Source organism: Tamandua tetradactyla, chromosome 25, assembly GCF_023851605.1.
Source record: "Tamandua tetradactyla isolate mTamTet1 chromosome 25, mTamTet1.pri, whole genome shotgun sequence".
In the NCBI taxonomy this organism is placed as follows: Eukaryota; Metazoa; Chordata; class Mammalia; order Pilosa; family Myrmecophagidae; genus Tamandua; species Tamandua tetradactyla.
The window spans coordinates 37,679,316-37,691,010 of NC_135351.1; the positions used below are offsets into that span (position 1 = coordinate 37,679,316).

General features: G+C 51.4%; 1 protein-coding gene across 1 annotated transcript; it reads right to left on the reverse strand.

Annotated features, from left to right (window-relative positions):
- Positions 1–8,979: 8,979 nt before the first annotated feature.
- OLIG3 (oligodendrocyte transcription factor 3) lies at positions 8,980–9,798 on the reverse strand. Its single transcript, XM_077143909.1, has one exon. The coding sequence runs from the start codon at positions 9,796–9,798 to the stop codon at positions 8,980–8,982; it is 819 nt and encodes a 272-aa protein (XP_077000024.1).
- Positions 9,799–11,695: the final 1,897 nt, after the last annotated feature.

The window sequence follows — 11,695 nt, forward strand, 5'->3', positions numbered from 1 at the left end:
CAGAACTGCCAGCACCAGCCCTTCAAAGCACCTAGCAGTTGAAGGAGGTTTCCAAAGAGTATTAGATTTCTCCATTTGAACATATTTCAAAGAATTTAAATTGTTAATATTTTCCTTCAAGCTTAAGCCTCTTCGTAAGCTCCTTGAATTGAGAACTAATTTTAGTGTGAAAAATACAGTAAGTGCTTCTCATTATTTTCTATTTAAAAACTAGCCAATAATGATGAAAAGTTGCTGGTCTTAAGTCAATGTACTCTGTGGTCCTGAAGAGACCAACCAGATGTCTTAGTTAAGAATCCAGTAAACGAGACTCCACAGGAAGAAGAAAATGCTAGAGAACCAAGACCTTAAACTTCTAAGTCCCAATGCCCTCTGGGGACGGACATTGATGCCTGGATACATTAATCTCAGCAACAGAAAAAAAGAGAAATGAATCCATCTCTACATGGTGGGGGGGATATAATTCTTTTTTTTAATTTTTATTTATTTATTTTTTATTAATTAAAAAAAATTAACTAACACAACATTTAGAAATCATTCCATTCTACATATGCAATCAGTAATTCTTAATATCATCACATAGATGTATGATCATCATTTCTTAGTACATTTGCATCGATTTAGAAAAAGAAATAGCAAGACAACAGAAAAAGAAATAAAATGATAATATAGAGAAAAAAATAAAAATAAAAAATATATATAGAAAAACAACAACAACAAAAAACTATAGCTCAGATGCAGCTTCATTCAGTGTTTTAACATAATTACATTACAATTATGTAGTATTGTGCTGTCTATTTTTGAGTTTTTGTGTCTAGTCCTGTTGCACAGTCTGTATGCCTTCAGCTCCACTTACCCATTATCTTACCCTGTTTCTAACTCCTGCTGGTCTCTGTTACCAATGACATATTCCAAGTTTATTCTCGAATGTCGGTTCACATCAGTGGGACCATACAGTATTTGTCCTTTAGTTTTTGGCTAGTCTCACTCAGCATAATGTTCTCTAGGTCCATCCATGTTATTACATGCTTCATAAGTTTATTCTGTCTTAAAGCTGCATAATATTCCATCGTATGTATATACGATATACATTCTTAAATTCTTAAAAGTATACTTTATTCAATCTTGAAGTCTAATTTATTAATTAAATAATTCTAGTAAAATAGGAAACAAATCGCCTCCTCTGTTTCTAGATTCCCCATGGATTCTTCAGCAAGAGTGAATGGTTTCGCGTTTGCCTTTTAGTCATACAGCACTGGGGCAATCCGAGGGCTTCATGGAGTAGCCATTGGCAGGAACAAGACTTCTTGGATTATACGGGTCATACTCTCTGTCTGACATGACTGGGAAGAACACCTAGCCATTCAAAGACCCAGAGCAAAAATTCAGCAATGACTGGGGAGAAAGCTGAGTTTAAGCAATTGGCTTCTTCTCCAGTCACCCAAAGGGAGAATTGCGTGTGTGTTTGCCTTTGAACTTTCCCTTTCCTCCCTGCGTCCTCGCCTTCTGTAGATTGACTGTTGCTGCTACATGTAAGCAAGAAAGGCAGAGGATGCCTTCAACCAATGAACCAAGCCACCCTTTAAAGATCATTTCCTTGAGAGGTGATGAAGAATGTGGTAGGTTGTGAGATGTGGCAAACTCTTCCTGCCACTTGCCTCATTCAGATAAAGAATAATTTCCAAAATAGATCCTATCTACATCTTGATCACTTTCAAGATACCCCATCTCTATAGAAGCTGCATTTTCACCTTTCTACAATGTTTTATTTAAATGAGCCCACAATGGTCAAATGTACAAATTAAAGCCAACATTTTCTCAATTAATGAAATTTAAACACAGAATAGAACATGTTTGTGTATATGTTTGTTTTCCCTTTAAAAGATATTTTGAAAATTGAATTTTTCATATTGCCTTTTATGTCAAAATAACTGGATGATTATTCAGTTTTCTTGGGCTTATGTGGAGCTTTTCAACTGCTATATTTTAGAAATATATTTCATTGTATCATGCAGTGGTTACTGTAGAGAAGTGAAAAGAGAGAAAATAACAACCCAAACCTGCTTTCTATATTTTGAGTCTCTATTTTGTCCTTTTTTATTATGACATTCAAAATCTGCCTTCTCGGATTCAAATTATTATTTTAAAAAAAATGGAAAAGATGAACCTAGGGAAAAAGTTAATGATGAAACAGACTGATTAGTAAAAAAAAAAAAAAAAAAAAAAAACAAGATTGGATAAAATAAGTATAGTTAAAATCTCAAATGAAAGAGAAAGCAATTCTACACAGCAGGATAAGGGGACAGGGAAATCAAACAAGCTCTTTTCTAACTTTGTGTTAGAGCCTCTGGCCTCGGGCTCTAAAGATTACCGGAAGCCCCAGAGGAGAGCAATCCTGACTTCCCTCCCTGGCGCTGAGAACCCAACACAGATCCAACAACTGTAGGCTGAATCTTTGTGTTCTAGGTAGGATTATTTATCGGGGATTTTGTTTTGTCTGGGCTTTTTCAATGGCCCAGACCCAGCTGTACATTTGGGGATAGAGCACAGCTTCAATCAGCAGAGGGTTTGTAGCAATCCTTTTGGAAGCTTCCCTGCCCCTGCAGGGATGGAGTAATTAACAGACCATTAAGTCACTTCTGCTTTATTGAGGGGGATACCGTGCAGGTCATTTCTTTGAAAACTTTTGTTGTGGAAGGAAATTACGAGATTGTTTTATGTTTGAAACACAGCTTGGTGAGCCCTGGAGTCCAGAGGCAAGTTTCTATAGTTCATGGAGCTAAGGAGACAGGGAAGATAAAGACTCTAATCCCATTAAAAAAAGATTTCACCATCTCTTCTCTCCCCTGCCTTGTATTTTTTCTTTCAAAAGCTGGTTAAAAGAAAAATGATTGGCTCATTTGGTAATAGCTAATGGGACATGATTTACGGAGATGCCCCAGACTGAAGTTTATCTCAGTGTCAATAAATCTCTAAACTGGGATGAAACTCAGTATTGCTACCATTGCTTCATTTTATTTCCATATTAATCAGAGGCATCTGCTATGGTCTTTTCCATGTAGGAGAAGAGGGGAAGGGAGCTTTCCAGCATCTGCAAAAGCCTCAGGATATTGGCGCTTTGTGCAGCCGTTTGGGATTGTGACCATCGGACTGAGGGGCCTGAGCTCACCCCCAAGCTCTGGGGGCTCAGAGGGCAGGGGCAGTTTCTTGCATTTTAATGTCTTCCTTTCCTGGCTGTTGCCAGTTGCTATTCCCCCGTGCCCCTCACAGGGCCTGGTGCACCAGAAGCCCCGAGATAGTGTGCATTGTCCAAGTGGAGGGAATTTAGAGAAACTCCACAGGAAAGAGGGCCAAAGCTGACATGGCTGGCGTGCACCAGAGCATCCTATTTGCTTATGGGTTCAAAGGGCGATGTGAAAGCCTTTGTCTTTTCTGGGCAAGAGGGTGTCTCCAGATGACGTGCTGCCCAGCCTCTGTTTCTCCCGTGCACGCAGAGAGGGGGCTTCTCAGGCCCAAGGCAGGAGAGGAATGCGTGAGAGGCCGCATCTTGCGTATACAGTGGCGCTCCCAGAATCAGATCCCGTCCCCAAGACAGCAAGTCAGGGAGGGGACCTGCTTGAGTCAGGGCCGACGACCCTAGAACTTTCGGGGAGAGCTCTCCTAAGTTGTTTCAAAGACCCTTCGGCCCTGTCCCCTCCCTGCTCCAGCCTTCTTGGGGGGCGAGAAGTTCAACCCCTCGGTTTCCACGCGAACCCCAGGACGCCGCAGTAAATCCGAGGCGTGGCCCTCAGATCCTACTCCGGGTCGCTCGCAGCGGAGCGTCTCACCCCGAGCAGGGCCGCTCCCCGTCCCATCCCAGGGTGCGTGGAATTTTCCTTCCAGGGCGCGGGCTGCGGGGACAGATCGCACTTGCGGGACCAGGTGTGTGTGGGGGGGGGGCGAGCCAAGGAGCAGCGCGCCGGGGACTGTGGCCCTAGTGGGGGTGATGTCAGGGTTAGGTACTCGTGAGGTCCCCACACGGCCGTCCCAACCCTGAGCGAACTTTACACACTGGTGAGTGCCAACCCCGAGCTGCACGCGAGAGCGCAGAGGTCCCCGGTGACCGCGGCTCGGCGGGAGGGAGCACTTGGTGGTTTGTTGTGGTTGTGGCTGTTGGTTGGGGTTGGGTGGTTTTTCTCTCCCTCCCAGTTTGCACGATGCTGGTGTCCGGAAGTGTCCGCTGGCGTCGGTGCCGCGAGCCTAGGCCTCGCGCGGCAATGTCGCGTCCGGGGTTGCCTGTCTTTGTTCGCCGCGACGGGCGAGGACCTGGGACGCGGGTCCAGAGACCCACCCCCGCTTCTCCCGGAGGCAGCCCCGACCCCGGGCCCGGCCTCCGAGAAGTAATCTCCGCGCTGGGCCCGGGCCAGTGTCTGTCGTGCAGACCGGGTCCCTGCCTGGCTCCTCGTTCCAGCCGCGGGAGAAGGAGGGACGGAGAGGCCGCAGGGGCCGAGCTGCCGGCAGGGACTCAACGAGCCCGCGAGGCCCGCACAGGGGCTGCGGATTGCGCCGCTCTCGCCATGCCCCGCACCCCAGCCTTGTACCCCTTCAGCCCCCGTACCCGCAGCGTCTCAGGGAAAGTTTAACTGGGAGCGGCTGCCCACGACCAAGCAACTCGACGGACTCGAGTCTTCAGGGTTCAACGACTGTCGGCTTCTCACCCGGAAAATGGGTACACGCGGGGCTCGAAAGTTCTCAGGGTCGGGGAGAGCAAGTTCGCTCACCCTCCGGCCAGTTTTCCTAGAGACAAGCTGAAGGTGCAGGCGCTTTCCCTCCACCCAGGGCCCTCCCTTGGCTTGTTGGTTTGGAAAAACCGTTTCCAGCGCCCTTTCGCTGTTGCGCCTTCCTCTCTTCCTTTTCTGACCCTGCGCCGCGCTCTGGGACAGGCCGGATCCCCAGTGGCCCCGCTGCCTCTCCCACCGTCGTCTTTCCCGGCCCGCACTGGGGGCAGAGGCGGGGAGGGGCGGCCGAGGTGTGGCCCCGGGCCTGGGGGCGCGGAGTGGGCCGGGGAGAGGTGCCCCAAGGAGAGTCCCTGCTGGCCAGGCTCTGACGCCCTCCCGGGCCGAGCAGCCTCAGGAAAGCCCCCCGAGGGCGAGGCCGAGGTCCCCGGAGCGTCTTCAGGAGGGCAGAGACCCTTGGGAAGGGTCAGAGCGTCGAGGAGTGCAGGGTTCAGAGAGAGTCCTAAACACGGGTATCAGGAGCTGTGACCCCGCGCCCCAGAGGCGGGAAGGAGTGGGACGCGGGCCCGAGGTCTCTGGAAGGGACGGAGAAGACGCGGCGGAACCTTATTGGCTGTGCCCCTCGTTCAGGGAATCCACCCCTCTCCCCCGACGAAGGGTCCCTTTGTAATTTCTGTTAAGGGCATCAGCGGAGGCGACAAGATCTTGCTCAACTCAGGTAAATCTGCTCCACAGCATGGAAAAAGGAAGTTTCAGGAGACGCGAGGGATCCTGCTATTGCAGCTAGGAACCATGCGCTTCGAGGGCCAGCTTGGGCCGCAGCTCCCCGCCCTGAGCTGGACAAAAGCCGGGTGGTGGGGGAGCCGGAGGGTCCCTGGGAACAAAGATCTGGTGGTCGGATCCACCTAACGCTGTCCCTTTTAAGTGTAACTTTCTCTCGTCCATCAAGGTCGGCCACTGGTCCGGGAAGGCGCTGAAAGGTTTCTAGCTAGTGTGGGCTCCGCCAGATATCTCCGCCCCCGGGGGTCCGCTGTCCTTTCAAATGTAAATGAACGTTTAATCTCGAAAGGAAGAATGGTCGCCGCGTTTCTAAATTGTATTTAAAACTGCCACAAACTGGCAAACTTTTGAGAAAGTGGCAAATTTGCAATTTAAAAATTCCCAGCCAAGACCTTTCTCACCTTCAAGACCTTTAGATTTGAGAACTTCAGGGGAAATGCAGTCAAATAAGTCCGAATGTGAATTCACATCCTCTGGGGACCAGCAGGGCCTTCCTGGGAGAGGCAAGTGGAAATGTTTCTTCCCAATAAACAGCGAAGCCCCAGAGGACCAGGCTGCTAAATCAGCTTACTCCTTGTCTCCTCTCTTTTCTAGAGAGTCTCCCTCCTAGTTTTCTAGCCAAAGGACTTTCAGTAACCCAGTGAGCCCACTTAGAGGATCTGTTGGAAGCAGCTCCTATTTTCCACTTTAGTTGGAGGATTTGGGTTAGAGTTTCCTTGGTTCGAGGGTCTTTTTATCACAACCCCCCAGGACAGTCCTCACAGCTCTTTGAATGGCCCCTGGAGGTAACTCAAGGGATTCCTGTCCCAGCGGCAGAACCACAAAAGCACAACTCCCCTGGTGTAGCCTCTACAAAAGCACAACTCCCCTGGTGTAGCCTCCCCTCCTTCCCAGCACCCATTTCAGCTCAGGGCAGGCCAGTCGGAAGGGTGGTCGGTCTTTCCCTGGGACCAGGCTTTGGAAACAGGACTCAAAGGAAGCAGTGATCTCTGAGGAAAAGTCGTTTTCCTGATGGCTGAAACTCCCCACCTCCCTCCCCTTTCTAAATTATAAACTCACGAGAAAGGCTGGAGGGCTGTCTTGTGTTGGTTTCAAATAAATCCCCAACAGCTCCTTCCTCGCCCAGAGAAATGAATCACCCTCGGGAACAGGTGATTATTCTCCCATTTGTCTGCCTAAAACCAGTGGAAACCAGCTTCTTTCACTGCAGACCCTCATTCCAGTCTTTCTCCCAGGCAGGACCGGGTGAGGCAGGAGGGAAGAGAAGAGGATGGCTGGAGGGGACCCTCAGAGAGGCCCTCCCAGATGGTGGCAGCGGGGGGAGGCAGCAGTACTCAGACAGGACAAGGCAGATCTTCCTCAAGGGCCTCCACCCTGGGCCCTGGGGACAGCTAGCCCTGCAGGCGGTGACTTGAAGGGCAGGGAGGCCATGGTCCCTTGTGTGATCCAGAAGCCAGTTTTGGGGTGGTACACTCCAATCCTTTTCTGTTTTTCCAAGTAGGAAATAGAGTCATAGGCTGTTGGGGTTCTCGCCGCTAGAATTCGATTTCTTGTCCTCTTTAAACAAATGAACAAGCCCCCCTTGCTGGCTTACTTGCACTAAAACAAACTATTTGAAAGCGTTATGGGAGGGGAGTAAAGAGAGCAAAGTAATTCGCATGAAATTGATTAAAATGGACTCATTTTAAGAGTTATGTAGAAAGACACCCAATCATAATCCACTAATTGGGCCAACAGTCTTCTGGGGAGGGGGGGTGGGGGTGGGGCCAACAATTCCCACTATAAATCTGGCCAGGTGAGACTTGGCCAGTGATTAGCTTCCTCACTCTCCCCCATTTCCACCCCCACCCCTGCTCGCTCCCCAAGATCTCCTTACACTGTAGAGAGGCTGCGACAGGGTAGGTGGCCCAGGTATTCGATTCTTTTTCAGGACCCACTCTGCAATACCTTTTTAAACATATACTGGGTGTAAACCTGCCTAAACAAAAGGAGTATATATGGTGAATTAAAGTGGAAAAAAAATTAAGTTAACTTACTGCTTCATTCTCCTTGGTTGCCAACACAGCCAGTGCAGTCACCACCCTTCGCTCATTTCCTGCCATTTTGGGTTTCCAGATTACTTTTTTGACCTCAGTTGCTGAGTTTATGAGGGTCTGGTTACTGCAGAGAAATAAGGAGCTCAAATAACATAATATTACAAAAGGGGACAATGTCCCATCCAAAGAACATTTGGATGTAATAATGTTCAATGTTAGATGTTAGAACTTTTAGATATTAAAAACGTTTAATGCTGATTTATCATCCTTCTTTCCTATGAATGATCAGAGAAAAATCTTCGCATCTCACAGCCCATTCACCTCCCCACCTCATATACCCGTACTTAGGTCCCTCCCTATCCCACTTCTAAGATTTCAGGCAAAGGCAAAGCCAGGATTTAAAGGTTCTTTTTTATTTGAAATCTCATCCAGAAACACTGGTTATTAATAAATATATCATAGTTATCAAGAATATATAAAAAATAAAGACAGGTATTGTCTTTAAGGCCCTAACAAAATATTTCAAGCAAATGTTCCAGAAAATAAAAGCGGCACCCCTTCCCCAAACCACAGGTTTTCAAAGCTGATGATAGAGAGGCGACCCGCATGCAGCATAACTGAGCAATGGGGGTGGGGCGAGCCACTAAAGGGAGCCCATGCTTTTACAAACGCAGGCCCCCAGCACAGCTGAGGAAGGTTTGGGATGGAGTCTGAAGGGGGTGGGGCAGGGGAAGAGGTGCATGTGCGTGAGTGTGGGTCTTTGCACTCTGCCCCCTTTTTCATTTCATAAAACCACAGACAGATAGATGGAGTACTTGGGAGAATTCACTAGAAAATCCTTGTTACAAGGAAAATGGCACCACGGCCTGCACAACATGTTCAGACAAGATTCATTTAGAAGCGTGCATGCATTCTTTTGACCTACACTGCGGCAAACGACATCCCACATAGGAGTTATCCTGGCCTGGACTGGAGCTGTGATTTCTCTCTCTCTTTCCATTGTCTCTAGAAAAATTGTGGAGAGGGCAGTGGCAATCATAATTGCATCCATCTTAAGGAAATATTTACATTTGTTTTGCCCAAAGGGATGGTCGCCTTTTTCCAGCGTGGGAACACAGACCCCGAGGAGCCTACTCCAAGTCCCTTTTCAAGTTTTTAACGGCACCGGTCCCATCCTTATATAACAAATGCAGTTTTGACAAGAGCATATGGCAGTGAGAAATACTGGCGCGGCATGGGGAAAAGAAACATGCATGCAAACACGCGACGACTGGTCCAAGCCCCCTTCTCCACCCCCGAGAAATGGCAGTTCTTTCCCTCCGGGGGTCAGGTGGGGTCTGCAACGGCTCCGAGAGTGCGGGAAGGTGGTCCCTCTCCCGTCCTGGCCCGGCCCCCGCGACTCTCCCGCCGCTCTGTCCGCATCTTCGGCCTCCAGGCGGGCCGGCAGCTCACTTGAGTAAGTCCTTGGACTCGGCAGACAGCCGGGCCATGTTGGCAGTGGAGAGGGCGGACAGGTGTGGCGGCGGCGGCATCTGGCAGATGGTGCAGGGGCAGGGCAGGCCGGCCCAGTGCTGGAAGCCGCTACCCAGCTGCAGCGCGGGCGGAGTAGAGGGTGCCTTGAGCAGCGAGTGGGGCGGTCGGATGGTGCCGAGGGCGGGCAACGAGGCAGCGGACAGCGGCGACGAGGCGTTACCAGACGAGAGCGCGCCCCCCAGGATCGGGTGCACCGGGTGCACGGCGTTGGCGGCGTGCGCAGGGTGGCCGGCCGAATGGCCCACGGTCCCGCAGTGGAAGGCCGAGTGGTGGCCCCCGTAGATCTCGCCCACCAACCTCTTCATCTCCTCCAGGGAGCTGGTAAGCATAAGGATGTAGTTTCTGGCCAGCAGGAGCGTGGCGATCTTGGAAAGCTTGCGCACCGAGGGCCCGTGTGCGTAGGGCATGACCTCTCGCAGCCCGTCCATGGCGAGGTTCAGGTCGTGCATCCTCTTGCGCTCACGCCCGTTGATCTTCAGGCGCAACTGCTGGAGGTCCTGCTCCGACAGCTGCTTCTTGATTTTGTACTTGCTGCTCTCGCCCGCGGCCTTGGCACCTGCGCGCGAGAGGCTCTCCCCCGGCATCTTCTGCACCATATCACCCTGCGTGGAAGAGACCGAGTTGAGGCGACTCTCCTGGTGGTGGTGGTGGCGGTGGTGGTGGTCCCTCAGGTACATCTCATCCATGTCCGGAGACGAAGCTCTGCTGGAGACAGAGCTCGAATCAGAATTCATTTTATTAGGGGGATGCAGCACTATTGAAGGGGAAGCTTTAGGCGGGAAATCAAAGAAAAGAATTCTTGAATTAAAAAAAAAAATCTGCAGTCTGACAACCCACTTCTTAGTGGCAAGACGCGAGAAGAAAAGCGGAGGCGCTGCCTTTCCCCGCCTCTCGCCCTCCCCTCTCCCGCGCTCTGGTTCGGCTGTTTCCTGGACAGCTAGTGATGTGTGCTTGAACTAACCTCACGCTGGAAAAGAGGGGCTTTTATAGAGCTGTGGCGCAGGAGAGAGACAAAAGGAACCCTCCTATCTGTCCTGGACTGGTTAGGATGACGTGCCATCATTCAGGGCGCTGCGCTTTGCTGTCCCATTTAGCAAGCATTCCTATTCATATTCATTGTGGGGCCGCCCTGGGACACCTCTGCTCCGAGCCGCTAGGAGCCCCCAGGCACAAAACCCTCTGATTGACACACTCACCGCTGCAGCTCACGCCTTCCCGATTAAAAAAAAAAAAATCTTTCCTCCACCCCACCCCCTTCCCAATTTCCCTAACCAAATCACACGGAAGAGACCGATGGAAGGGTGGACCAGGGACCAGGCGGCTGGCGCAGGTTCCTCTGGCTTTGGAGAGACGCAAAGCGTTCTCTCCTTCCTTTCAGAGCGGCTCCCTTGTTTAGAGAAATGTTTCGGGCAAAAAGAGGTCCCGCTGGAAGGACTGGAGGGACAAGGTGCGAACCAAGGTCAGGGAGACGCGCGGACGGGCGGTGCTTGCGGAGGTTGGCTGGCTCAAGTTCCCCTTTCCGTCTCTGCTCCTCAACACCGACATTCGGCGCGCTCTGTTTATTGGGCCCTTCTGGGGTGAACTGCACGGGATGTCTGTATCTGGTGATGGGTTTGCCCCTGACACTGTCGTGGGAAAGGCTCTCTTGATTTCTATTAATCCTTTTTCGTTTTTCCAAAAATAGATTACTGAAAGAAAGGGAGCTTTGCCCAATTCTCTAGCTTCTTAGACCTGGAAGTGAGAAAAAAAGTCCTAGTGCGGTAAGAGCAACTTGTGTAGAGGAGGGGAGGGAAGGGAGCCGAGCGGGCGGTGAGGGCTGGAGGGATTGGAAAGATTCTCGAGAGGAGTTAGTTTGCACACGGGCTTCCCCGCAGCCGCTGGACCCCCGCGCAGGCGGAGGATGTAAGTGCGGTGACCGCCCGCAGCTCGCCCGGCAGCCTCTGGCACTGAGCTGGCGACCCGGGACCCCGCGGGTGGATGTGCAGCGCTCCGCAGCCCCACCCGGGCCGGCGGGCGGGTCAACCCAGGAGTTCAGTGTCGACTTACAAACCACGTTGCTATGTGTGTGTGTGTGTGTGCGCGCGCGCGTGTGACTCGATCACGAGAGGCCCCGGAGAGCCCTTGAACGTGTGCGCACAGGCTCTGCGCTCCGGCGCGTAGTGGTTAACTGTGGGTGGAGAAGAGGCCTGGAGTTCCCAGCCCTGGGTGCGAACGCCGAGGCCGGCGCACATCTTTCACCTACTCCTAGCTGGGTCTGCGTGAGGAGCCGGCAGGCGGAAACCCCGGGAAGGGAGAGAGCCCCGGGGCCCCCTCTGGAGGAACCGCGGACCTCTACACTTCGGGCGGGAGGAACCGGCCGCGGACGCTAGCTTGTGGCCGAGGGCCGGACCGGAGTCTCTGCGAGTCTCTAGGACTGCGAGGACGAGAAGGCCCACTCTGCCCGCACCCAAACCGAACGGCCAACGGAGAGGGATGGATGGCCCAGGTACGGAGTTGGCATACTCGCAAAGGCGGTGTCTGGTCACGCTGCAAAGGCTGCGCCGGCAATCCCGGCCGTATGGGGACACCGAACAAGGGATCCGACGCTTTTCCTACACCGAATTCTGCTTCTCTGTAAAAGAAAGAAGATGA

Coding starts and splice junctions, on each gene's coding strand:
- OLIG3 (XM_077143909.1), bottom strand. CDS start 9,798: ATGAATTCTGATTCGAGCTCTGTCTCCAGCAGAGCTTCGTCTCCGGAC.